The following is a 27317-nucleotide window of genomic DNA, read 5'->3' on the forward strand; positions in this document are numbered from 1 at the left end:
TAAAGAAACACGAACCAACTGCGCCATGTGATGAAGTTAAACTGAGTGGAGAGAATCAGGTTACGGAATCTGTATTGAGTTGACGTTTACCGTCGGCCAAGGAGAGCTACATAAGACTGGCCGGCAAAGACAGCTTTGGGGCCGAACAAGATTCTGCAAGGAGGATGGGGGCTGTGTTGCCAGACGGCGTCATCACAGTAGCTTACAATTTTTTACATCTATTCTGAAAATTTGGCTGCAATCGATTCAGGCATTTGATCAAACGGAGTTCTGGTTACTTTTTGACAGAATTTCAATAGCTGTTACAGCAGACGATAATACAGAGACATGTGAGTGTGTGACAGGGATATAAACGTAACGTGACAATCGACTACTATTGTATGATAGAATAATAAGAAGTGCTGATAGGTAGTTACTTAAATTTAATTTTAACAAGATCCGGTGTGACGTGGGGTGGCGGGGCGAAGCCTCCGCCGCACCAAAGTCACGCCTTACCCTTACGCCGCGCCATATGATATTAGGTTTTTTGGAATTTAATTTTTATTTAATGTTTGGATAGAAACATGCGGAAATATTCTTTTAATCTCTTTCTCGATTTCTGCTTATTACAATCTTCCGGAAACTAAGGGCATACATTTTTTTTAAATGTTATTAATTCATCTTAATAATAGGCCTACCTTTATAACAGAATATTTTTATTATTATATAACTATTCTATAGCTCTGTCTTTATAAAACTATACCAATACTACTATACCAACTAGAATACCCTTAACATTCCCTTCGGGTACCTTGCGGCGTACGTACGCTGCCTACAGTTCTCGTGGACGTCATGTATCCTCGTTCCGCATAGTTTAGCACTTCTATCGCTAGATGGCCATCACTTTTGGCTTTTTCCCATTTCCAATGCCATGACAAAATCGTCTGCTGCTATTCCATTTTCCAGTGGTGAGAAACTGCAGGCCGCAGGTTTTGGTCAACCATGTGAATCTTTTTGAAATGAGCTAACAATTGAAATTCGGGTACTTACTGAAGTAGGCCTACTGATAATCTTTTCAATCTGGTATTTTGAAGCTATCAACTAAAGTGATATGTTGTGAGACATTAAAATTTAATAAGCACCTTTTTTTAATTACAGAATATTCCACAATTTACTCTTTGACCACGTTGCTCGTGATGTCTCACACTGTTTGCAATCTTGGATTTTAGTTCTGAAACGGAAATTATGGTAACTTGTTTAGGCCTAGTTGATAGTTTTGCTATGCTACTTTGGTTTTGATATACATTCTTCTAGTCTTGCTGATGCACACAGTGTAGTCGCATTTATTGAAAAATTACAATTTGAATGGAGACTTAATAAGATCATCTCATAGAGGTTCCAGTTGAAATTAGATTAAGATTAAGTAAGAAATTTAGGCTGACTAGCAGGAGAAAGTCAACATACTATTGTCTAAAAAAGAATGTTTGTTTATTCAGGGAACGTAATAGTTTGGATTTATTATATTCTCGCAGTAGGTTCTCTGATGTGTATTCGAAGAGACTCATCAGAAGAGATCATGAATCTTGTGCAAATTGTAGTGGTTTGTTCAGCATTGACACAGGGAATGTTTTCATCAATGCTTAGTTAACAATTTATGTAAAAATGGTTTAATATTCTGTCAGTAATTTATGTGGTGAAATCTATCTGATTTAGGAACTAAAATTATGTTTCTTTGAATGGACTCGACCGTGTCATTACTACGATAGGACATCAATATCCGATTCTGGCCCTCACTTAAATCTTTCTCATCCTTCATCTTGTTCTCGTGTACGTTCATGCGAGTGTGAAGGTATTCACGAGGACTTCATTTTTTTCTCTTTTCGAAAATCGGTTTCCTGTTCACTCCGTCATTCCAGTTCAGGTTAATTTGACTTTATTTCTTTATTTAAATCTTTTAGTATATCTATGGCGCAATTTTGGTTTCCGATCTATGAATGTCATGAATACTTTTTATTTTTAATTAGAAAGGGTAGGGGGGACATTTTGTCTTGCGTTTATTATACACTAAACTTTCGGCCCAGCTATTATTATTTTTTATGAGAAGGAGAAGAAGTAAGTTCCCCTTCGTTGTGCTGTGAATTTCTCTGTACTGACGCACTTCGTATATAAAGGCAACCATTTTAGTGACCCGAATCAATTTGTTGGCGAGTTTGGGTTCTTCTTTATCTGCGAAGCAGATTAGCTGATTTTAGTTAACTATTGGTTTGGCTTTCACGAGAATTTTATGCTTCTCTTAGAATCCCAGAATATTTTTCCCTATGCAGTTTGAGATTTCCGAAATGAATTCTGAACAAAAACCAATTTCCCCAAAAATTGTTTATTTAAAGAGTTTCGTAGATCAATGACAAAATACTCGAATGTAATCCGGCGGTCTAGTACCAGCTGGCAATGTTTGGAGACGAGCATCAAGTTGTCCGGACGACGGACGCAACTCTCCCGAGACTGACCGGTTATAATATTTCTTTTTATTCATATATTCAACGGTAAATCGAATTACTAAATATTTCGGATCAATTTGTTTTGTACGATTTTTCATACGAATCAATGTCAGTCATGTACGCCATTGGGAGAGGAAACGTGAGTTGTCACACCCTAGACTAGGCCTTATGTCAATATTTTAAGTAGATATTTCACTAAAAATACATTGTTTTTTCTCTTAGGGGTCCCTAAGAGACCCTTCACTGGAAGAGAGCAAGCACCATAATCTCAAGGTCAGTCAATCTTTTCTCGTCATTATTTTGAGTGTCAGTTAAACCAAACGGTTAAACCGAAGTGATCTGCCGCTAGGAGATCGGTCCTAAGTATTTTCAATTTTTATTTGCGAAATTTTCAATTTTTAACCAATTAGATAAATTGAATTCGGTTAGATGAGCTTTACATCGGTGAAAATTAATTGTTTGAAATTAATTGGGAACATAGGCATTGTTTCATTCGGGATAAAATAAGATTGCGTTTGATATATCAATTTAAAATTTGTAAGTGTCGTTTTTATAGTTACCTACGAGTGGTTCACCACAAAAAAATGTTTCGTACACCCTGCCAAAAGTACGCTAATTTTAAGCCTATCTAAACACGTGTAGTTTACGAAAAATACACAAATTTTCGTACACCCAAGACCTCAGTTGTGAACCTCTCGGTTACCGATATAGGAACTCCTAGCATGATAGTTGATAGCAGCCCCCTCCATTTTGAGTTTTCCCAAATGACAGTTATCTTATAAAAGTCTAGCATTTAAATGTAAATTTTCTTCTTTCTAGGTGCTTCAATGGAAACTACCCCCTTAACTGGAAGCGGAGAGCACCGTGGACTTCAGGTTAGTCAGTGTAAACTCAATTTTGTCCTTTTTTTTTCGTTTTACTTGTCGTGAGCGACTTACGTCGTAGTTAATGCGTTTGACGATATTGAAACGCCTCCTTTTTGAGGGTTCAATGACAAAAAGCTCTTGAATTAATTTTCTTTTTTTTTCTCCGCATGGGAATTTCTTTCGTTTGATTTTGTGTTTAAACGGCAACGCTTGCTGAAATGTGCAATGCTTGCAAGTCGGAGATCTTTCTTACTCGTTTTCGCGCGATTTCCTGCCTGTTTGTGGATGACATATTCACTACTCTATCGCACGATTTATTTGCTCCTTGAAAAATCCAAGTTTCTTTGTCGAAGCGCGTTCTTTCTGTGAACTGTTCACAATCGATGTTGTGTTCAAAAATTTTCACGCTGAAGATTTTATCTTCCATTCTCTGTTGAATCCTTTCAGCTTTTTTTTCTGAAATTTTATACAAATTGTTTTGTTCGTTTGACAATTTTCCGAACAAATTAGACCGAGAATCGTCGTTTGCTTATAAATTCACTTCCTTTGGATTCGCCCAATTATTGAACATACGAATTCAATGTTAATCCAGGATTGAGTCTTCCTTGATTCCTTTGAAAGTATTTTGTTGTCTAGTTCAAGGATTCTCATTAGAGGATTCATTAGACGAACAACTTTTCGAGTTTTTTTATTCATAGATGTACAATCTTGACTGGGGCGGGAGGATTAAAAATTTTACCTTTCAACCAGGTAAAATTGTTCTATCGTGGGAAACCCTCTCATTTAACGGCAATTTTTTGAAGGGTTTTATGCACATATTACAGGCTAGTCTGGGAGCTGGGTGACCAAAAAATGATTTTTGTTTAGCAAAAGGTTTGAGGCTAAAATGTGGTTAGGGGGGGTATGACACACACGAAAAGCCACGTCTGTCGACTGGCGGCCGGGGCGTTCAAGCGGGACGCGATCCCGAAATCGGCGTGAACGGTAAAAAAATCAACTTTGTTTAGCAAGCCCAAATTATATCTTAAAAAATAGAGGGATATCAACTTTATTTAATTTCCGACAGACAGACGTCATAATCTGGGGCCTTGGGGCCATCAGACGTCGGTGTGTAAGAAATTTTACGAAATTTCAGTAAATTGTGAAAATGGCAACGCTGCATCCTAAGCGCCTAATTTCAAATAGAGAGAGTTGGGGAGGATCTGTGAGTTTTTAACTAAGTAAATGTGAACAGAAAATGCATTTTTCGGTTTTTTTAATAAGATTATGCATTTATTTTGTTTAACTGATAATTTTTTTATTATTTGGTTAGTGTAATTTGGTTGCTAAATTTTTGGCGGTTCAAATTTCTTCCCTATGTAACCCGCTTTTTTTCTGCTCCTCTTTCGTAAAAGCATACCGAACGTCACGGGAAACCCTTGACTAACATACGTTATGGTTTTCCCCTGTATTAGCATGGGTTGTTCCCCGCTTATGTGTATGCGCTTTGATGATATCGGAAACAAACGCCAATCGGAGCTATCGACCAATACTCGTTCTTCTTCTTCTTTCTTTTTGACGATATCTTTTAAGTATATTACTTATTTATACTATAGGCTACATATAGGCCTACTTGTGTATAATTTCCCCTTGCTGTTGAAGAGAGACGGGACTCTCTCTGGTTGTCCCGCGGCCAACCACTTGCCCATCCGCATCGAATAAATCGGGCGCTTCACGCTATTGCAGCTGGAGTTGGCGTCGACCAATTTGATCCGATCGACGACGACGGCCAACGATGTCAACCGTTTGGTTTCTTATTCTCGCTATATTGACGCAACAGAGAGAGTCTTATATATATTATATAGCACCGTAGGACTATAATAGACAACTTCCAAATAATATACCTAAACTTCTTACGTCTTAATGACTCACTCCCTCCATTTCGAAAGACATTCGTCTTTCCGCCCGGAGTTTTTCAATTCTTTTTTCTTTGCTGTTAGAAAATATAAGACGGCATCAGGCCTAAATACCCATTAACCTATATTTTGAATCGAAAATGTCCAAGAGATTCTTTTTTCTTTTGATTTTTTTATTTGGATGCATCAATCCAATCACCAAACGTTTTCTCTTTTTTTATTCTTTCGAAATTTTGGTCTCTTGTGTGGCTTCTCATATCTTTTCCCGCGGCTGATTGCGTCCATCACTACTCTACGTATAGCAGCAGTCGTCTGTGCGTGAAAGAAGGGCCTGCCACAAGGCCGTGATTGCAATCACGACCGTATGCATGCATACGGAGCTAACCCCCTATGGCTTTTCGGAGTCAGGGTTGTGGTCCTGGAAGGTTGCGCTGTGTACCACCAATCGCCACCCAAAATATAAAAATAAATAAATTTCTATAGTCGGGCAAAAATGCTCCGAGGGCTCGTGACCAACCCAAAACACACAGGACCGGGCCAGCAATAGCGTGTGAGCCCTTAAAAAATAAAGGCTGGTCACACAACCAGCACATCTCTATATAATAGTTGTAAATATGCCCAGCTCAATATCTCTCGGACGTGACAGACTCGAGTTTTCTCCGGAATAGAAAATTGGGCCGGACCCTCGATGGATCGCGTTATCAAATTTCTTATTTTTCTTATATACGACGTCAAACTGCCCTATTTTACTTATTTTATTCATGAATCTTTCTCGCCAGCTTATTTTTTACTGAACCAAATGATAACAGAAAATACTGATGTGCTCGTGACGGTGTGACCAGCGCATCAACAGGTTGTTGCGATATAGTGGCACATCCATCTCTTTCCGCTCATTTATCATGTCTATTATAGTCCTACGGTGCTATATAATATATATAAGACTCTCTCTGTTGCGTCAATATAGCGAGAATAAGAAACCAAACGGTTGACATCGTTGGCCGTCGTCGTCGATCGGATCAAATTGGTCGACGCCAACTCCAGCTGCAATAGCGTGAAGCGCCCGATTTATTCGATGCGGATGGGCAAGTGGTTGGCCGCGGGACAACCAGAGAGAGTCCCGTCTCTCTTCAACAGCAAGGGGAAATTATACACAAGTAGGCCTATATGTAGCCTATAGTATAAATAAGTAATATACTTAAAAGATATCGTCAAAAAGAAAGAAGAAGAAGAACGAGTATTGGTCGATAGCTCCGATTGGCGTTTGTTTCCGATATCATCAAAGCGCATACACATAAGCGGGGAACAACCCATGCTAATACAGGGGAAAACCATAACGTATGTTAGTCAAGGGTTTCCCGTGACGTTCGGTATGCTTTTACGAAAGAGGAGCAGAAAAAAAGCGGGTTACATAGGGAAGAAATTTGAACCGCCAAAAATTTAGCAACCAAATTACACTAACCAAATAATAAAAAAATTATCAGTTAAACAAAATAAATGCATAATCTTATTAAAAAAACCGAAAAATGCATTTTCTGTTCACATTTACTTAGTTAAAAACTCACAGATCCTCCCCAACTCTCTCTATTTGAAATTAGGCGCTTAGGATGCAGCGTTGCCATTTTCACAATTTACTGAAATTTCGTAAAATTTCTTACACACCGACGTCTGATGGCCCCAAGGCCCCAGATTATGACGTCTGTCTGTCGGAAATTAAATAAAGTTGATATCCCTCTATTTTTTAAGATATAATTTGGGCTTGCTAAACAAAGTTGATTTTTTTACCGTTCACGCCGATTTCGGGATCGCGTCCCGCTTGAACGCCCCGGCCGCCAGTCGACAGACGTGGCTTTTCGTGTGTGTCATACCCCCCCTAACCACATTTTAGCCTCAAACCTTTTGCTAAACAAAAATCATTTTTTGGTCACCCAGCTCCCAGACTAGGCCCAATTCATGAACGACGAGCACTGCAAAAAATTTTGCGTTTGTTTTTCTCTTGCCTTTGTTTTTACTCCCCTCCCAGAAGTAATCATTTCAATCACATTGACGCAATTGCTCTTATTTTTTGAACGGTCTGCCATTGTGTTCGTACAACGGTATACATATACAATTCACTCGTTGCTTGAATTTTTCCAGCAGATATTTTTGCCAAATACTAAGACTTTATTTCTTCCGAACAAACATACGAGTAATGAAACTAGCAATACCAGCGATAACTGGATCAAACATGAGCCTTGTGTCGAGCAGCGAATAGTTGCCAGTCGATTCACAAGACATCGTCGGCTATTGCGTGTACGGCAACAATTTCTCCGAGCCCAATTCTGTCGATTTACTGTATTACTTGGATGGCTTTGAAAATCAAAGATTCAGACGTGTCAAAATAAATATTACGTCATTCTTATTTGCGAACGAACAAAAGGATAAATTAGGACTCAACATGTCCTTGAGTTTGAGGAGCAACAGCAGTCGTGACCACATCGATTTCAGCAACAAGTTCAGTCTTGGGTGACCAGTTTGAAATCGATAAGTGTTTCATCAAATATTGACTTGATGTCATCCTGCCGACAAGCCTGATGAACACACATTCTCACTTTTTTTGCATATTGAGGAGTCATTACTTTTCGTTTCTATATTATAAGGGGTTGAAAAACGCTTGTGTTATTCTTTTCGAAATCTATTGTGTGTTGACCCAGTTTTTTTTTATTAACCCTAGACGTTTTTAAAGATTATATCAGGCAGATTGTCTTTATCCGTTTATCGCCTCTCTTTGTGCGTGTAGATCACATAAGATCGATGGTCAAAAGTTGCCAGTTGCAAAACTCGTGGTTTGCGACGCTATTCCCTAAATTTAATTGCCAAATGGTCCATTTCATTGCAAAACAGTTGCCGTTAAAATTTAAAATGATAACCTTGTCTAAATAACTGATTGACTCACATAATGTGGAGCTTGAATGAGTTGTTGAGAAATGCTGTGACCGATACTAAACTTCCCTATTCGGTTATTTCTCCCGTACCCGCTCTGTTTCTGAAAAACGTCAACACAAATTTGGTTGTACATGTAGTCACTGCCTATTGGACCCACAATTTTTTTAAATTCCAAGCACAGGTTGCAGTTGAGACTGAATATTTATCAAACTTTTGGTCAGTTCCTCTATTTGCGTGGCAAAGGACAAACAATAGCTTATAATTCGTCAAGCGTTTCACGTGCGGCCTTGACGCATTTTATTTGTATCATCGCATTGATACGTCTGCTTTACGACGTCATCAGCAGAACAAATCTTACACCAACAGATTTCAGGCACGGGCCATTGCTGAATCAAGTATAAACCTATATTCAAGATATTGTTATCTATATCTTACTTTTCGTATGTCGGCAAAGGGGAGGGCTTCCCTCATTACGTATTTTCGTGTAACCTAACCCCCTCCCTCTCCCCTGGCAAGTAATAATAATGAATTTTTTTTAACCTTAGTTGGATGGGTTGGTTTTTAAGCCATCACAAATCTGTTTTTGTAGTGATTTTGTGATGAAGCTTAGATTTTACCATCCAACTAAGTAAAATTGTCCCATCATTGAAAAATCTTCATCAGATTATAAACGAGTGCTGCATTCGGAAACTCTTGCTTTCTTTAAAAATTGCATTTTATACAAAGCAGCAGTTATTGCTCACTCTCACGGGTAACATTGCACGATAGTAAATGAAGTGCGCTTCACTTCCCTGGTCTCTTTTATACTTGGAGTTTGTTTTCACACTGTTGTCGGATTGGTTGTTTGGTTGTGTGTATCCTTTGGCCACGCCGAATGACGAACAATTCCGCGCTGAAGAATTAAGGCCCCACCCCAGCAATGGAAAGTAATAACTAGGGAATTAACCCGAGGCATCAAAACGAGTTAAATGTAATATACTTCTCGTCTTACATGTGAGTAAAAGTCATTACCACAGTAGGCTTCAATAGGTTGATTATATAATTCGGTCGGGGAACTATTTGAAAAGAAGTGATCGAATTGGGTGCCAAAATTCCGCTGCGTTGCGGAATTTTAATTGATGAAACATTGCAAGTTTATTGGAAAAAAAATTAAGAGGGGAATTACTGTTTCTGCAAGATACAGTATGGTCTGGATCGGCCTTTATAAATACAGGTTCATTTTGTAATTTTTTTTTTAAATGTTGGATCATATTAAACTCTGAAAAAGAAGTTTGCATGCTCACAGTATATAAGAGCGGCAAAGTAGTTACACGTCCGCGAAGGAAAGGTTTGACCATGAGGGCTTCATTACTAACATTTTATTCTTTTTCCCTTTTTTTCACATCCATGGAAGTAATATTTTTTTATTTTTTTTTAAGTGGCGAGTTGCTCTGAGAGTATAATTGAGTCTCGGTGAAAAGTCGTCAAATATTTCCTGTGGGGTTGTATTCTTTAAAATTGCTTTGCTTGAGCAAGTTGAAGTTCCTTCATTAACAAGCACCAGCACTCCACCTGCGGGAAATGCGAGTTCTCGTTTGGAGAAAACTAAAAATTGTTATAGTATTTGTATTGAAGTATTTCCTCTTTAATTAATTGCCAAAGAAATGCTGAATGAAAAAGTCGAGTCAGTTTCGTGAGAACTTGACAAAGTTGGATCAAAGATAGCCTTGACATTAAAACTGTGCATTCCACCTATGCTAGAGACTATTATCATGAAAGTTTTACGTTCATCAGTCAAGTCTCTGGTTTGAAAGAGGATTCATAAAATCTATACGACCACTACGGACCGAATAATTATAACTGGCAGGTTTTGACCGTCGGCATCTCCGGTTGTTGTAGTTCTCAATTTTCTTTTGTCGAGAAATGACTAAATAAGCGGAAACTAAAGTTTTTTTTTTTTTTTGGTAAACAGATGCATCCTTTTGAGAATTACGCGTAAGCAGCAACACACCTACAAGTGTATTTAAAAAGAGGAAGAAGAAAACTGAATTTCAAATATGTTTTGGAATGCATGTAAAACAAACGGTTTCCATTCGCCAGATGTTACGGTTAGATGTCTCTGACTGCATGCGTGTCAAAGTCAGACTGCAAGTTCTTAATTATGCCCCATGCCACTTGCTCGTTTAGTTCGTATTTCGCACTAATAGAGATTTCCAGAGATTTCCCTTAATAGGATCCAATAAAACCTCTCGCCCCTACAATTTTCCTACAGGGGAATCAAACGATATTCGAAGTTCTTATAAATTGCAAATCAGTCGTTACTCTCGTAAGAAAGAAATGATCTAAACCTGGATCAGTTCTTTGTCCTTGGAGCAGATGTATTCAGAAAGTGAGAATTCGTAAGCAAAACGTTAACTTTAGATTTTTGTGGCATCAGGCAAATTGAGGTTTTATTTTCTAGAATTTCTTTTGGTTGGTTTATCAGTTATCCATTAGCCATTACTACTTTATTCCAAAAGAAATTCTCTTTGTGTTAACTGTCGCTTCCATGTTAACATCATGGACCTGTCGTGCCTCTTTGCTATTTCTTTGCTGGATACAAAATATCCCCCCCCCCCAACTAACAGAGCAACACAAATATGCAGAATAGAATAAAAGCATTTTGTCATACCCCCATGAAATCTTATCAGTTAGATGACTTGAAAAGTGTAATATCAGAAATTCAGAATATATTATATCGATTATACACAGGTCGTATGTCTGCAACCAAGTCAGCTTGGTGCTAAAATGAGTAGTACTTTGAGTTGTACCACGCCAGTTCCAACGCGAAGTATTCCGTTTTCCCATTCAAAATGGGAATTGGTCGCAGACACCAAGGATTGGGTCGCGAACTGAATCGAATAAATTTTCCAGCTCGCTCAGTTCCAGTCATGGCCTCGAGGTCTTGCAGGATGCGAACGTTTCGCTGGAAAGCTTCCAAAGAGTCGCCCACATTAAAGTGAATCTCGACAGCCAGTTGTTTGACCTTGTTGCTAAGGAAACCGCTTCGCAGCATCTGAGGAATGGCTTCCCATTCGGACCACTCGATGTCCATTTTCAGAATGTCGATGACCGCTGAGGATCCGTGACTAGTCGCCAACATGTCGTAGATGGACGAAGCCGTTTTCATATTCCATCCCTTGGTGGGATGCGATCCATCCACTCCGGACAGGCCGATGTTGTAGAAATGGATTTTCTCAGTCCGATTGTAATCTTTCACTCCCATAGATGGATCGAAAGAATAGACTTGGCATCCGTACTTTTCCATGGATTCGTCGAACGACCCTGTTAATATTTTGAACATTGCCGACATAAATTTCAGGGAATTAATATTGAAGTGTATAGCTTCTGCATGACTTACACAAATTATTGATGCCGAACGAGTAGACGAGACAGTTGTTGTAGACGGGAGCGATGGAATTGTCGAGGCAGACGGCTTTGTGGCCGTCCGGCGCAAACAGGCCTCCAGCACTGTATATCGTGAAACCGAAATCGACAGCGAATCGACACGAAGTGCTGTTTGTCCAGTGCAAATAGTGGAAGATCTCCTCGGCCGACATGGATTCAGCTACCCGGTGCTGTCCGTCGGTGGCGTCGCTCGAGTGTGTGCTGCTGATGATCGTCGTAACTAATTGACTGTAGGCAGCAGTAGATGCTGTTAACGGTTGGGGACTAGATGACGATCGATGGGATGACAGCCACATCAGCAAAACTAAGGGCAACAGTGCCAAGGCAATGGTGGTCAAGATTTTCTTCGACATTCTCCGCGCTCGATTATTCAGAATGGGCAATTACAGCAGATATTTAAAAAAACGATAACAGCGCAGAGTTCAAAGTAGCCTATAGATTACTTATTATTTTTAAATTCTATGAAGTAAAATTCACAATTGTAAGAGAAAAACAAACTGCGACACAGGAGATCGAGCAGTATAATGTTCCGGCGGTCACGTACGGGTACCAACTGAAACGTTGCAGCTTGTTTCAAGGCAAGCCCCCGAGCGCGAGCAGCAGTGTTATATTACTGCCGTAAGGTGCTATATTGTTCTTCTTTTAGTCGATGCAATTTTTTTTATTTTGTATGGACCGGTATGGACGCATGCGTTACGTCTCTGCTAATACGTTACACACTCCGTAATCTAATGTTGCAATTAACGTGAAGTTGATGTTTTAAAAATTAAGAATAATCAGCACATCATAATAGACTATACTATGATTGCTCATCATTAGATAATTTGTGTACATCTTCTCTGTAAACGGCAGCGCTTGCTGAAAATGTTTGATGCTTCCACTCAATCTTGACAATAATGTGTGGGAAATCTTTCCAACAATTCCATTTTTTCCGAATATCTTTGCTTCAAGACATTAAACATTTGTCATGCTCAAAACTGCATTTCTTCAGGTCTCGTTTTTTCTTTAGTTGTTATTTTTTTGTAAGTGGAACATTTTATTTTATTTTGACTAGCAAATTTGAAATTTCCATCAAATTAGACAGAAAATCGCCTTTTTTTTTTTAAATCTTCACTCTGTTTGAATCATCTCGAGGGAAAAAAATGCGATTTGGGTCCGCAACTCAAATTTGCCATTTATTTATTTCTTTTTACCTTTTCCTTGCGCAAATTAATTTTTTTACTTTCGAGAGAGATAATTATTTTTTCAAGCAAAATATATGGGTAAAGAGTAGGGACGGGTACTCGTCTGCACTCGCCCTTCTTTGAGCTTGTATTGAAAACTTACTTTTTTCACTTTTCTTTTTTCCTTTTAATTTCAAGCAATTTTGAGTTGCGAACCTCTTGCGGCATTCTCAATTGTTTCGAAAACGAATTCAGCATTCATTCAGAATGTGAATTCCCCTTTGCATTTTTGAAAGAATTTTGTTGGTTTCTCTAAACACAGCTAGACAACTTGAGATTTTTTACTTTCATTTTGGAAGGATTGGTTCTTGCTATTACTCAAGTGAAAATGATTAATGGAAAAGTCAAACTAGTTTTCTTTTATTCTGATGGCATTGGTGACTATATTGCTTGACATTCAGGGACGTTTGCTGCTGGCCAATGTCATGAGAATTTTGACGAAATGGGAAACAGTGTCAAAGCTACGTTTGGCATTGAAAGAAAAAAAAAAGAATAAGAAATACCATTTGAGAAATAGATAAAGCGTTCTCATCCGGTAAAGTCACTGAAAAGGAAAACGACGTAGGGAATTTGATGCCATCTCGACAGAGAAAAATTAGTTTTCTTGGTTATGGCTCGGCAGTCATAATTTTGGTAGACAGCAGGCGTGCATCTTATTTGATCCCACGGATATAATTCAATACTGAACGAGGGCAGCAACAAACTGTACAATCTACAGTAGCAGAAAATATTTTGACGAACATATTTTGGAATGTGCAACAAACGGCTGCTATATTTCCGGTGCTGGCCAGATGTTGAGGCCGAGTTAAATACGAGATGGCTTTAACTGCATACCTCTCTGTTTGCCCCGTCGGTCTCGGATTTTTACACGTGTTATTTTTTCACAGACTTACTTGAAGTTCACGGTTGAGACTCGCTTGTTCAATGACCGAATAATGAGCATTTGTAATTGTTATTTCGCTATTAGAAAAATTATCCTTTTGCTTTAAAAAAAAATTGTTTCGTGCTAAAGCCGTGTATTCTTGTGCATGATACAAGTTGATCATGTATCAACAGGTTATCACCTGTTCATCTTACAAGCAGTATGAAAATCTTAGAAATAGGAATCGTGAAGAAAAGGATTACAATTAACTGAGCTGCTCCTATGAATGTATTTTGCTTTTATATTACGACGGTTTATTCTATCCAAGCTGGATTAAATGGTTTGCATTTGTTACCATCACCCCATTCCGCTGATAGATCCGGATAAGACTTCCGGTCGTCCTGCTCGTGCAGTTTTTGGCACAGGTCGCAAAAGGCGTGACGACTCCTGTCCTCTAAAGTGAATTCGACTCGATAGTAATCTTTCCACCAGAAATATTCGTTGTAGAGCGTTTCGTTGGCGATGAGCAATTGGAGATAAGCGGCCAACTCTTTTGGTTTGTATTTGAGAGCGTCGATGTAGGAATGGGCCGGTGCGTGTTGGGTGTAGTCGGCCCCACCGTAGACGATGGGAACTAAATCTTGACCTAAAATTTTGAAGAATTTTTCAGTCACGTAATCTGGGCAAATGGCATTTTCAAAGGACAGGTAGAATTTGTAAGTCGACTCCAGCATTTCATAACATTTTGGGTCTGAACTGTATAAAACGTGACGTGGACAATGTCGATTGCCGCACGGTCCATAGGTGTCGACTTCGATGTATTTGCCCAGCTCTTTGATGTACGTTTCTCTTTGACTGTGCGTGTTGCAATGGGTGACCATCCAGGCGACGGCTTTCGTCTTTTTGTGAATTGATTTCATGGTGGCATTGCGAGCTTTTTCTCGGCAGCGGCTAACGTCTTCCGCTGTAACAGGAGCATTTTCATTCGGTATGAATCGGCCGTACAGCAAACGAATATCAGAGTCCATTCTGTAGGTCATTGTCCAATTGAAAAAGTTAGTGAATCGACTCGTGTTGTAGTAAGGCATCAGCGCTGGAGGAGGTTCTTGAGTGAAAAAGACGAGACGTTGACTGGCGTTGCGTTTGTTGCTGTCGAATTCGGGCAATTTGAGCTGATCTGGCGAGATGAATTCGTTGTTGAGGACCACGACGATGGCGTCGTAATGTTCCAGCGGACGCTCGGTCCGGTTGTCTGACATTTCGCATCGACTGTAGGTGCAGTTCTGTTTGGCGAAGGCGTCCTGGCCCTTGCCGAAGACTTGCACTTCCACTCGGCGTGAACCGTTCCACAGCAAAATCTTCTTCGTAGCGTTCGTCTCGGGCTCCTCTTGATGATGCTCTTTGCTCTCAACACTTTGGCGATAGTCTGATGCTGCTTGATTTCTCGAACTGGACGCCAAATAACACAATGCCACAATGACCAACAAAGTGGCCAATTTTTGCACGGAAATTCTTTTGGCGTAAAGAGACTTCATCATTGACTGAAGTGAGTCATATGAGTGGAACTTGTTCAACGACTTTACTTTCCTTTCTACACTACTGATGAGCTGTTGCCTGCAGCGATGGCTGCACGAAACGCCATTTTGACCATATGTTCACGCGAAAATAAATCACATATACCGACCCAAGATTTGAAGAAGTTGAAGCTATTGTCGTTATGCGTAGGCTTGGCATACGGATAAAATTAATGGAAATATTTTGAGAATAGGCCTATTACATCCAGTCCGAAAAGTTGAAAATGAAAATTTTGTGTAAATGGTTTAAAAGCTTGTAAGTTGTTTGAAAACTTCTCATTCTGTTCTCTGCAGTTATACGCAATCAGAGGGTTATGACAAATCTTATTGACAACATACTCTAAAGTATAAGAAGATTGGCATAGAGTTTTCAAACCAGGAAAAGTACAGTACATATCTTTACGACGACAGGCACACCCAGATAAAAAGTTATTTTGAATGTTTGCCTATTGGAAAATTTCGTGTTTATTCTCTTAAAAGATATTTTAAAAAATTTTTCTAATAAACATGATTTACTTTTGAATTTAAGTAGTTTTTAGCCCAAAAAGGAAGCCATGTATTGAGTTTTAATAGTACTTTGTGATTGCAGAGGGTTTTCAGGAATTACAGTTCGTGATAGACAGCAAACTGTTTTCACTTTATTTAGGACTAGCGGAGTTATTGTCAGTGTTGTTGTCGGAGCATTTATGATAAAACAAAGAAAGAAATTATTTTCTGAATTAGCGATTGACCGGGGCAACTTTGGTTGACAAAGACTGTTGCCTTTTCCGAATATTTGAACTTCCTTTCTCCTGACGCCGTTCTACAGTAAAATAGTTTTCGTTACGTTTTTCTGGAGAAATCCGCTTTGCTCGACACTTCCAAGTTGGTTTGATTTTGTCACATAGTCTCTCTTGTACAGACAATAACACAATATCATTAAATTCCAAACAACAACAAACTTGGAACTTTACGGCGTGAAAATGTTCTGTAGAAGGTGGACATCATCGTTGACTGAGTCACTTCTATATGAGACTTGTTCAGCACGTTTAACTTTCTTTCTTTTTATTTTTGCCTATGTTGCTGCAGCAGAGCCCGTTTCCTGCCTCATTTCCGCATAGACTTTCATGTAGATTATCTAATAAAATACGAATAATGCTACCCTTGAAAAAATCTAAAGTTAAATTGCCGTCCATTAAATGATTGTTCCGGATTTTGAGAAGTTTTTATTCTTTTTTTTTATGTTTTCCTTGTACACAGTCCTAATTAATGATCCAGTCTAATAAGTTATAACTACGAAACAGTCCTCCTTCCCTTTTGCGTGTTGAAATACCCAACAGCTGTTATTGCATGTACACACAAAAAAATCGTAGTTATCCTCTTTGTCATTGGAGCAAGTTGATTCCGAAGGTGATTTGAAAATTGAGTGGCAAACCGCAAATGTTATTTCAGTTGGTTACATTAACATCTGCAAAACAGATTTCAGAGGAATCGTTTGTTTGTTCGTACAATCCGTAACTTTTTGAAATTTCGTTGGTCAGCGTATCAAAACTATGCGAATTTTGGATTTGTTTTCGGTGATAATGTACATATATTTTTTTCTGTGCAACCTGTCGCCTTCAGGCTAAAATGGCTTAGTACTTTGAGTGAATAGTACTTTTCGAATAATATTTTGAGTTGTACCAAATTATTTGTTGCTGCTTTCTTGTTGATCAGCCATTACATTAATTTCTGTACATACAGCATTCAGTGTATTGGAGCATCTATTACTTTTATCATTGACCACACATCAGTAAATGACTAAATGGCGTTAGGAGATTTTAGGCGAGAAAATGCAGGCCGATTGCGTATCCCACCAATCGGTGAGGTTGTGATAAATTTTCGGTGGCAAAGTTTCATCGTGGAGAGCGGCACACAAGCGACACATGCTTTTTTTCTTCTCGTGTTCGCTGTCGTGAACTTGGAAGTAAGGTTTCCACCAGAAATATTCGTTGTAGAGCGTGTCGTTGTTGTTGAGGAGAATCAAGTAGTCAGCCAGCGTTTTCGTGTTTTCAAATTTTGCCGCGTTAATGAACGAATGCGGTGGCGCTAGTTTTTCTTGGTCGTCGTGAAGGCCGTAAACGACCGGGATGATTGGGCGGTGCATCATAGCGAATAACCTTAGAAAATACCAAAATGAGAATTAATTTAAAACATTGTTAATGAATTTGAATCGTTTACTTTTCGGTGACGTAATCACGACACAGCGAATTCTCCAGTGAAAGGTAGAATTTGTGTTCGGAGGCAGCCAAGTCCCGACACTCTTCGCTCGACTCGTACGAATCGTCCAGCTTCTTGGGACACGTCAAATTGCCGCAAGTGCCGTACACGTCGATGGCAATATATTTTTGCAGTTCCTTTACCAATTCGTTTCGGCTGCTCACTACAATCCGGCAGTTTGAGGCAAACCAAACGACCATTTTCGTCTTTCCTTTGGCGTAGTTTCGGCTGCTGTTGCGATGATTAGACAAGTAGGTTTTCATTTGGGCCTCACTAGGATGAAGCGGCACGTTTCCAATGGGTCTGACATAGCCGTAGGGAGCGATCACGTCAGAGTCCCAGCGATAGGTCATGGTCCAATTGAAGAATTCGGCCATGGGAGCGACGCTGTAAATGCGCCAAGCCGCCGATTCCATGCTCCACAACACGTAGCGCTGATTAGCCAAGCGTGGGTGTGGCAAATCATTTTTACTCCACGTTCGGAGATGAAAGAGAATGGCGTCATAGGTATGGACGTCCGTTCGGTTGGCTGAAGTTTCGCACTGCCAAACGGGGCACCCCAACTTTTTCAGAACGTCCCTCCCATGCCCAACGCCGTAATTCTTGTTCTTGTTATTCTTGTTTGTATTGAAATGAATTATTTATATAAGTGTTACGTCATGTCTCATGGATGTTATTTAGGCCTACCTCATTCCAGAAGAGTATCCGCTTGAAAGTTGTGTTCATTCTCAACAGTTTGTCCTCTGCTGAAAATCTTTCAATCATTTGGTAGAGTTCAGGCTGTGGTTCGATTAGTATCGGCACTGATGTTGACACGTCAACTGTAGGCAATGTTGGACTGGGCATCATATTAGTCGTGGCCAAGATGCAGGTTTCGTTCGAGATTAAAAAACTAGTGCTGTTGTCATCACCGCCTAGTATAAGTCGGTTAGATGTCCCCAACGATTGAATATTATTTTCTGTTGCATCAGCAGTGAGTTTGGTTTGGGAACTTGAGTAGAATTGCCATTGGACGAACAGGACGAAACTCGTCAGAATCACCGAGGAGTAAAAAACGCCTTTGCGACGGCCAAAATTATTCAGCAATATTTTCATCGTCATACTTACGGTTTCATCCGTTAGTATTATAAGCTGCGCTCATTGGAAAGTATAGTTTAATAATTTATTAATAAGAATTTTTGTACCGTGTTTTATTGTGAAAATTGTGCCAACACCACTTTGCAGCCAGAGTAACACAAAGTCAAATGAATTTCGAAAACAAACTCGGGAGTCTTTTATGCTTTTGAGTTTGTTACATACCACCTTTTTTTTCACAATCTCCGTTTGCTTAGGCCAATAGCACATGTTTGAGGTGAAATAGGCTCCACCCCAGCCAAGGGAAGTAGTCGTACATGATGACACCAGATGGGTATTTCCGTATTTGTGAAAGAAAAAGTGGCGTTGACCTCCCCGTCAAATTTAACGTGAACGTAAAAGAACCACAAACCAGGAAGTACATCAAAATCTATGTTTGAGATTTACCGCTGCTCTGTGTTTATGTGGTGTTCGCTGTTATATCATATGCATTACGTTCTCAGGAAAATGCTAAAATAAAAAACAAACAAAATTTTTGACAAAATTACGGAGCGCCCTCGGGACACTACGATGTTGTTGAGCCTTTGAAATAAGAATCTGCTTGTGTTTTCTTGTTGTGATTGCTGCAGATGACATGGGCTTCACTTTTGTCGAAAAAATGAAGGTCCGATCCCAGAACAATTGTATTCAGTGTAGACTCGTCTCGACATAAACGTAGGGGTTCGCAAACGTGAGAACCTCGCAATCCATTAGCCAGATGCTAACGCAACAATTCGTTCAATTTTCGCACAAAAATGTTGAGTTGAAGCTGTCTACAACCTCAAGCAAATTTCATGTGTTCACTCTGTTAACAAAATGGCCCAAAATAAGTTGTATAACAAATTTTTCAATGCCATAACTTCATTTAAATTTGTTACCAATAAAATAAAAATCGAAAGTGATCTTGGAAATCTTTTGCAAAAGAAAACATTTAACAACAAGTTTAAATTACAAGTTATTTAGACCAACATGTCAAAGTGACTTTAATAATTAAGTTATTGGTAAAGATACAGGACCAAAAAAATGTATGTGCTTATATTTTCAGTGTATTTCTGTAACTTGATGTTTATTCATTGAAACGTTTATAAAACCCAATTGGGATCAAAGGGTTGGCATTTGTTGTCATCGACCAACTCAGAGATCACCCTTTGATCAGCAAATGATTTAGATGGAGTTTGAATATCGTGCAACTGTTGACAGAGACTGCAGAAACCGTGACGTGATGTGTTCTCCGAGATGAACTCAACTCGATAGTGATCCTTCCACCAGAAATATTCGTTGTAAAGGGCGTAGTCGGAGTCGAGTATTTTTAGATAAGCGGCCAATTCTTTTGGTTTGAATTTTAGAGCGTCGATGTAGGAATGGGGCGGCGCGTGTTCAACAATTGGAATCACGTACAGATCCAAAATTTTAAAGAATTTTTCAGTGACGTAATCTTTGCAGATGGAGTTCTCAAATGACAGGTAATACTTGTAGGTGGATTCGATCATTTTATTGCATTGCGGCTCAGAAAAATACGTTCCGTGATGTGGGCATACAAATTTGCCATCGCCACACTTTCCGTAAATGTCGACGTCGACATATTTGCGAAGCTCTTCCACGTATTTTTCACGTTGACCGTGGGTCTTGCAATGGGAGACTATCCAAGCGATTGTTTTCGTTTTATTGCGCAATTGCGATTGTTGCAGAGGTTTACTGATGTTTTTAGCAATTTCTCTGTAATGTGCAACTTCTTCTGTAGTTCGAGGCGCCGTCTCTTTAGGCAGGACCCGACCGTAAAGAAATGGAATGTCAGAGTCCATTCTGTACGTCATGGTCCAGTTGAAAAAATTAGTTAATTGGCTCGTGTTGTAATAACGTTTCAAACTCGGAGGAGGCTCCTGGGTCAAAAAGACGAGGTGCTGATTGGGGTTGCGTCCGTTTGGAGAATCCGGCATTTGAAGTTCATAAGGAGTAATTAATAGATCGTGAAAGACGACCACGATGGCGTCATAACTCTCGACCGGACGTTCTGTTCGACTGGTGACGATCTCGCAGTGATTGACCGGGCAACTTTGTTTCTCAAACACTTTGTTACCTTTTCCAAAAATTATAATTTCTTTTCTCAATAGGCCGTTCCACACTAAAATGGTTTTCGTTACGTTTTTCTGGAGAAATCCGCTTTGCTCGACACTTTTAAGTTGGTTTGATTTTATCACATATTCTCTCTTGTACAAAAAATAACACAACACCATCAAATACCAAACAAGCAACAACAAACTTAGAACTTTATGATTTGAAATCGTTGCTGTGTGTGAGAGGAACATCATCGTTGACTGAAGTCAGTTACATCTATGAGACTTCTTTAACTCATTGTTCCATCTTTCTACTTTTTTTTACGTACTACTGCGAAATTTGTTGCCTGCAGCGATCGACCCTCGCATCATGGTGCCAAAATAGTATAAAAACAAACTGTCTACAAGGCTAAAACACAGTGAACAAAGTGTTAAGTTCTTAACGCCATCAATAAATAAAAACCCATTGGGCATTGGCCCTATTGGCTAATTGGCTCTATAGCTCTCGCGGTTGGTTAGATATTATAGGTTTTTGGAAAGGAAAGAGAGATTATTTTTTTAGAATCGAAATCTCATTTCTAAACTGCGATTTTTCTTTTAATTTTGGTTTGCGATTGTAACCGCTCAAAAAATTCAAAGATTTTAACTTATTTTGATTGAATTTTTCAAATTTCTTGCCTGATTTTGAGGTTGAACCATTTAATCTTCAACGATATTTGAAGGTTACTACCCCCTCCTCATGCTAACGGTTTACCATGCAATCATGCTATTAAAAGGGTGGTCAGTCGACTGGCCTTGACTGTCCGGAGATTATCGGTAGCTGAGACTGTATATTTCAAATATGATTGCGAATTCTTTTAATGGAGTAAAAACTGGCTTTTCAAGCAATTTAATTTCGAAAGTAATAAAAATATCAAACAAATAGAAAACGATTTATTGATTCGGTTATGGTATAGCGTCCAAGTATAGCATATATATTGAATTATTGACTATGTAATGAAATATTTAGTATTATCCGCACAGCTTTATTTTGAACAATGGACAAGGGCATAAGGACAAGCTAAACACACGTTATAGCTGTTATGGAAGCCAATTTTTGATTTTTGCTAAAAATTCTTGGTTGTATTCTTCTATCCATTTGGTTTCCCACGAATCGTTCCCGTACATGAGATGGATCAGCGGTTTGAGTCTTGCATGCGTAGGGGGCAGATAGCCTTTCAGGAGCAAATGGGTGTCAAACTTTAATGCAAAGTCTGCCGGTGACAGTTGGTTGGCATCCCATTTCGGCCGATCGAGACGAGAGAATCCGCTGTCTGAGACTCGATGGACGGATTGATTCGGATATTTTTCCATCCACTCGGCGATTCGAATACTCACTATGTGTTGGTCCATGTACCACCCTGGCTGGCCAACGACTACCGGACTTCTGGCCATTTCTCCAAAGACGTCTTGCAAGTAATCCAAAATGCTTTCAGCATCTTTGGCGATGATCGAATGATTGTCGTTGGTAATCTGCAACCACGTCGACACCGATGCGCCAATGTTACTCATCGGGAAATGTTGGTAGCTCTTGTTGTTCCTTGAGAAGTAGCCACAGCAAGCGCTGTGGACCAGGACGATGTCGCTTCCCGGCCGAGGAATGTAGTGCTCTCTGCGCAGTGGCCAAAGATCTGAATCGGTTGTTATCAGATAATCGCCACTTTGGCCTGGAAATGCTTCCATGTTGGCGACGAAGATTCTGGCCGTTTGACTCAGAGTCTGTCGATACTGCAGAGGAGAATCGACGAAAATGGCAGTGCCTCTTCTCTCCTCCAGTTGTGACAGGATGAGTTTGAGAGCTGGCTCATTTTCCCATTCGCAACGGGAGCCGATGATTAGAACGATGGATCGGAAACCTATCCGCTCCCAGGCTAGGGCAGTCAGCGGGACATAGTAGGCATAGTCATAGGACCTGTAACTCTCTCCATTCGGAGTCGACGTGGCAAATACTGCGTAGTTAATTGGCGTTTTTCTTTCGCCGCTTTTCCTATTAGTTGCTGTGGATAATTGTAATGGCTGCAATGATTGATCTTCAACTTGGGTTAGATAGGAGAACTTGAACACGAATGCACAGAAAGCCATGGGTACGAGTACGAACCGAAACCGATGGCGCTGGACGCGTTGAATAAGTTGTTTGATGTTGGTCATTTTCTCTATGGGAGATTTAAAATTGATTTGGCTTTATACAACACCGACCAAAACCAGACAACCCAAACAACACAGCATTTACTTTGGAGCTATTCCATCTACTGTGACAGACAGACTGAAGACAGCCGTCTTATACTGAAAGACAGAGTTCTAAAGACAGACCCAGCAGCTGACGACAAAATCGTCGTAAAGACTTTCAGGTATAGCATCAGCCACCGCACTTTATATACATGCACGTTCTTGCAGAAGATATTCCGCCCACATTTTCCCACACCAGAAATCTTTTAGACTTGTACAGCAGTACTATTCCTATTCACCCTTCTGTCTATAGAGAATAGCATGGCCTCAGGGAATTCCTCAGATCTGAATAAGAAGTTCAGAAGAATACGAAATTTTCTTAGTCTTTCCTTCACGCGGGGTGCGTATGTATTCGTTCCCTTCGTAAAGCGTTGACATTATTGTTTATATAAAAAAACCCATCTAGATTTTCAAAGAGAAAATGATGGACTTTCTTCGGATTCGTTTATTGAGAACTGGCTTGGTTTTCTTTGGAATCCTTTTAGTTATTTACAGTTTTTCCAATGAAAAGGGCGACAGTTCAGCATCGAATCATCCCAAAGGTCCTGTCATTGTCAGAAACAAGGTAAGCCACGTATGTGCCTACTTTCTAAGAAACAGGTCGGTATTTTTTACCGAGAAAAATCTAGCATTTTTTTTACCGTTCGAAATATTTCTTAGAGACTAGTAGGCTACGGAGTATTAAAATATAATAAGCAAAAGCGCTTCAAATTTCCATTATTTCTAAATACTAGAGCGCTTGTCGCTCTAATAATGTCGTTATAATAATCGATAATAATAATTCAATTTATAGACATATTCATTTTCTTTTATTGAAATGTATGTAGAGATTCGCCCAAGAAACAATTCAGCAAGCGGAAAGCAACAAGCCCAAACTCATTCTCTACTGGAACAAGTATTTCAACCATTCTGACATGGGGTTCGGCGTCGGACAAGAGCCTTTCATCAAAGCTGGCTGCAAAGTCAATAACTGCATCGCAACTAGCGACCGCAGTTTATTAAAGGAAAGCGACGGAGTCATCATTCACGCCGGGGATTATTCCGAAAACGATTTGCCGACTTACCGTTCACCTCATCAGCGATTCATTTTTTTCAACCTGGAAACTCTTCCCGGCCTGCGCCATCTGCCGTGCTTTTCTCGGCGACACTTTTACAACTGGACAATGACGTACCGGCGGGATTCAGACATTTACGACGCTCGGCCGTACGGCGCTTTGCGGTTCAAAAGGGACTCTGAAATCATGAGCCAAGATGAGCCGAAACCCAATAACTCTCAAGTTGATATCAGCAACAGAAACAAGTTGATGGTCTGGTTTAATTCGCATTGCTCGACTCACAGCCGACGTGAAGATTACGTCAAGAAATTGGCCGAGTTCATGCCAGTCGACATTTACGGGAAGTGCGGCACTCTTGAATGTTTGCCGAGGAACACTCCCCGTTGTGACTCGCGGGTACTGATGAAATACAAATTCTATTTAGCGGCCGAGAACTCCCTCTGCCCGGACTACGTCACAGAGAAATTTTACAGGGGATTTCTCAATGACATTGTTCCAGTGGTCTACGGCGGTGCCGATTACAGCCAGTATGCCCCGCCCCATTCCTACATCAACATAGCCGATTTCAGATCGCCCAAAGAATTGGCCGATTATTTATTGTTGCTGGACAAGAATGACGCCTTGTACAGGAAATACTTTGACTGGAAAAAAAATTTCGAGGTGATCAATCGACCCCTGAACGGCTGGTGCGACCTGTGTGAGAAGCTCAACGATCCGACGCAGAAGAGAAAAAGTTACGAAAATGTTGCCAAGTGGTGGTACGATGATATTCCTTGTTTGGCGGGCTCCTCTTTCATTAATTCGATTGCGACTATGTAAACCCGAATGGAGAAAGTAATTTTAAAAATTTGACTTATTGATGTTTTTTGTTTGACTGAATGATGATATCCCATACACAAAAAATGAAAACAGTAGCTATGTGAATTTTATCGATTTAATTACAATAAGATCAACAAATGTTATCGGGGAGCGTATTAGGCTAAGGCTATATGAAATAACCCCATATACAAAGTGCGCTGAAACTTTTAGGGAACCAATATTGAATGGCCAAATTATTATTTTTAATATATACATACAGCTGGGTGTTATCGCTGTTAATACCAGCCCTCGATTGAATAAGAGTTTGAAATAATTGAAGTTTGAGTGTGTATTGTATTCGCAAGATCCGAAAAATTTATTATTACAAAAAAAAAACGCCAATCACAATTCTTTAATTGATTAAATGCTATACCGGTACATCGTGTACTTGGAGAAAGGATAATAGATTTCGGTTTTTGGGTAAATTGCTACAGTTGGCAGGGTTATTGCTCACCCACCACTCAAGAATGTCTTTGTAAGTCGTTGATGAAACTTGGCTCTCGTGAGCCAGTTGGCAAAGGCGACACCAGCTCAGCTTAAGGTTCAAGTGGACAGTAAAGTCCCGCTTCCAGTCAAAATAGCGCATGTACAGCGCATCTGTTTCGCTCAGCAGTAGAAGGTAGCGGGCAAGTTGTTTCGGAGAAGGAAAGTCGTTGACGTCAATAAACGAATGAGGCGGCGCAAATTTGGTGTAGTCGACACTGCCCATAACAATCTATTCAAGACAAGAAGCAGACCCGATTTTATTTATTTAGAAATAAAGAATAATTTACGCTGAACAAGAATTCCAATATTCGTTTAAGGTGATAGTTATATATTGACTTACGGGTACTGCGTCATAAATGAGACCGATGGCCAGCTTCTCCGTGACGTAATCTGTGCACAGCGAGTTCTCGAAAGCGATGTAGAATTTGTAATCTCTGCGGATCATTTCCTTGCAATTATTTCGGTTCGAGCAAGTCAAATTGCCGCACTTGCCGTAAATGTCCACCGGGATGTATTTGCTCAGTTCTTTGACGTAATCCTCGCGACGATTTGAAGTCACGCAATGCGACACAAACCAGGCCACCAGTTTCTTTTTGCTGGAAATGTTGACAAGCTCATCCTTATTCTTCAGGTCGTGATGTAATGCTGCTGCCGCGTTACCCCGGCGAAGTTTCGGATAAGAGGTACTATTTTGAGTCGGCAACACAATGCCGTAAGGATCACGGTTAACAATGTCCGAATCCAGCCGATACGTCATGGTCCAATTAAAGAAACCGAAACGGGTTTGATTGTGCAGCAGCGGCCTGTAATCGGTGGTGGCTGGAGATTCCATTTCATAGAAGACGAATCGCTGGTGCGGAAATCGATAAGTCGGTAAATCTGTCAGGTTCATTCCTTGGATGGAGAAGATGACGACATCACTGCGATTGAATAAGGCCCGGTCGTCGGTCACGTAACAGGTCGCCGTTGGACATTTGGCATTGACAAACGGCTGCTGTCCGAATCCGAAAGCGAAATCTTTTTTGCCGAAGAAGCTGTTCCAGTAGAGAATCGTTTTCAAAACTGGCAAGACATTCTCAGGCTGATGTGCACCAAGAAGGTTATCACTTTCAATCTAAACTTGAACCTTAATTAATAATATGAAATTACATGCATAGTTTTTAATGTTTCCTTGATGAATCTTACTTCTTTGACGCCATACTGCCGGACGAGATTGGTGAAGATGTAGCAGCAGAAAAACAAGATCACGAAATAACGATAACTCCTTCGCCATAGAACCATCGTGACTAATGATGAGAGGAACAGGCGATGAGTCGAGGAACCCATTTCAGATTGCTTTTCACTTTTTTAAATAATTTTAGCGCGGACACTTGTTATTCGAGTTCTTAGTCCGGTGCTTGCTATACGTGCAATACCCTTTCGTGTTCAGGTTGACTCATAGTGTCCTCCACGTTTTTACACAAGGCAAAAAAGAGTCGTGATGAGAGGAGTTGCCGTTTCCTCGCCACTTGTGATTTGGGTTTGTTTGAACAGTATAAAACCAAAAAAATTTTCTGGAAAAATGTTCTGGAATATACGTTCTGCAATAAAAGCAGTAGCGTGAGTAACCAAGGAAAAAAAAAGGTATATATAAACGTTTTGTGTAATAACTTAATTATTAGCCCTGGTTGAGAAAATCTTTGACTAAAAAACGGCAGCATGAAGTAACAGCAGGTGCGAGCATCTAAACTATATTCCCAGCGCTGACGGTAATTACAGCTACATTTAAATATTGGTCTTTGACGCGCCAACAGCTGACAGTCTACCTACGACAAAATGTGAAACAAGTCTATGCAGATGCATATATTACATGGTTGGTGGCATGAAATGGGTGGCCGGCACCGGCCGGCACTGCTTAATATTTCTTGAAATCCAGCAGACGGCTGTGCTATATATGCTGGCTGATGGTCAATTCGTGAGAAAGTTGTTAACATTGGAAAGAGCGGGAAAGAGTTATAAAATAT

The 27317-nt window shown here is 39.9% G+C and overlaps 6 protein-coding genes across 6 annotated transcripts; 1 reads left to right on the top strand and 5 right to left on the bottom strand.

Moving 5' to 3' along the window:
• Positions 1-1467: 1467 nt before the first annotated feature.
• Positions 1468-24834, top strand: LOC124320320 (alpha-(1,3)-fucosyltransferase C-like). The gene is made up of 5 exons (XM_046783155.1): positions 1468-1480; positions 4529-4533; positions 18823-18834; positions 23332-23480; positions 23743-24834. Exons 4-5 carry the CDS (start codon positions 23337-23339, stop codon positions 24787-24789), a joined length of 1191 nt encoding a protein of 396 aa, XP_046639111.1. The 5' UTR covers positions 1468-1480; positions 4529-4533; positions 18823-18834; positions 23332-23336; the 3' UTR covers positions 24790-24834.
• On the bottom strand, positions 10854-12127 carry LOC124320360. Its single transcript, XM_046783219.1, has 2 exons — positions 11540-12127; positions 10854-11463 (listed from the first exon to the last, which is right to left on the bottom strand). Exons 1-2 carry the CDS (start codon positions 11937-11939, stop codon positions 10922-10924), a joined length of 942 nt encoding a protein of 313 aa, XP_046639175.1. The 5' UTR covers positions 11940-12127; the 3' UTR covers positions 10854-10921.
• On the bottom strand, positions 13986-15206 carry LOC124321065 (alpha-(1,3)-fucosyltransferase C-like). The gene has a single exon (XM_046783975.1). It carries the CDS (start codon positions 15204-15206, stop codon positions 13986-13988), a length of 1221 nt encoding a protein of 406 aa, XP_046639931.1.
• Positions 16974-18677, bottom strand: LOC124320312 (alpha-(1,3)-fucosyltransferase C-like). Its single transcript, XM_046783142.1, has 3 exons — positions 18171-18677; positions 17445-18100; positions 16974-17383 (listed from the first exon to the last, which is right to left on the bottom strand). Exons 1-3 carry the CDS (start codon positions 18582-18584, stop codon positions 17035-17037), a joined length of 1419 nt encoding a protein of 472 aa, XP_046639098.1. The 5' UTR covers positions 18585-18677; the 3' UTR covers positions 16974-17034.
• LOC124321072 (alpha-(1,3)-fucosyltransferase C-like) lies at positions 19679-20830 on the bottom strand. The gene has a single exon (XM_046783983.1). It carries the CDS (start codon positions 20828-20830, stop codon positions 19679-19681), a length of 1152 nt encoding a protein of 383 aa, XP_046639939.1.
• A 361-nt stretch (positions 24835-25195) lies between the features above and the next one.
• On the bottom strand, positions 25196-26690 carry LOC124321083 (alpha-(1,3)-fucosyltransferase C-like). Its single transcript, XM_046783991.1, has 3 exons — positions 26500-26690; positions 25655-26440; positions 25196-25543 (listed from the first exon to the last, which is right to left on the bottom strand). Exons 2-3 carry the CDS (start codon positions 26204-26206, stop codon positions 25196-25198), a joined length of 900 nt encoding a protein of 299 aa, XP_046639947.1. The 5' UTR covers positions 26207-26440; positions 26500-26690.
• Between the last annotated feature and the right edge of the window lie 627 nt (positions 26691-27317).

This window comes from Daphnia pulicaria, chromosome 1, assembly GCF_021234035.1.
Source record: "Daphnia pulicaria isolate SC F1-1A chromosome 1, SC_F0-13Bv2, whole genome shotgun sequence".
Lineage (NCBI taxonomy): Eukaryota > Metazoa > Arthropoda > Branchiopoda > Diplostraca > Daphniidae > Daphnia > Daphnia pulicaria.

Coding starts and splice junctions, on each gene's coding strand:
- LOC124320360 (XM_046783219.1), bottom strand. CDS start 11,939: ATGTCGAAGAAAATCTTGACCACCATTGCCTTGGCACTGTTGCCCTTA. Junction 11,464..11,539: donor GTTCGGCATCAATAATTTGT/GTAAGTCATGCA, acceptor AAATATTAACAG/GGTCGTTCGACGAATCCATG.
- LOC124321065 (XM_046783975.1), bottom strand. CDS start 15,206: ATGAAGTCTCTTTACGCCAAAAGAATTTCCGTGCAAAAATTGGCCACT.
- LOC124320312 (XM_046783142.1), bottom strand. CDS start 18,584: ATGACGATGAAAATATTGCTGAATAATTTTGGCCGTCGCAAAGGCGTT. Junction 18,101..18,170: donor GGATACTCTTCTGGAATGAG/GTAGGCCTAAAT, acceptor AATACAAACAAG/AATAACAAGAACAAGAATTA. Junction 17,384..17,444: donor CGTGATTACGTCACCGAAAA/GTAAACGATTCA, acceptor GTATTTTCTAAG/GTTATTCGCTATGATGCACC.
- LOC124321072 (XM_046783983.1), bottom strand. CDS start 20,830: ATGGTGTTGTGTTATTTTTTGTACAAGAGAGAATATGTGATAAAATCA.
- LOC124320320 (XM_046783155.1), top strand. CDS start 23,337: ATGATGGACTTTCTTCGGATTCGTTTATTGAGAACTGGCTTGGTTTTC. Junction 23,481..23,742: donor CTGTCATTGTCAGAAACAAG/GTAAGCCACGTA, acceptor AAATGTATGTAG/AGATTCGCCCAAGAAACAAT.
- LOC124321083 (XM_046783991.1), bottom strand. CDS start 26,206: ATGAACCTGACAGATTTACCGACTTATCGATTTCCGCACCAGCGATTC. Junction 25,544..25,654: donor TCATTTATGACGCAGTACCC/GTAAGTCAATAT, acceptor TGTCTTGAATAG/ATTGTTATGGGCAGTGTCGA.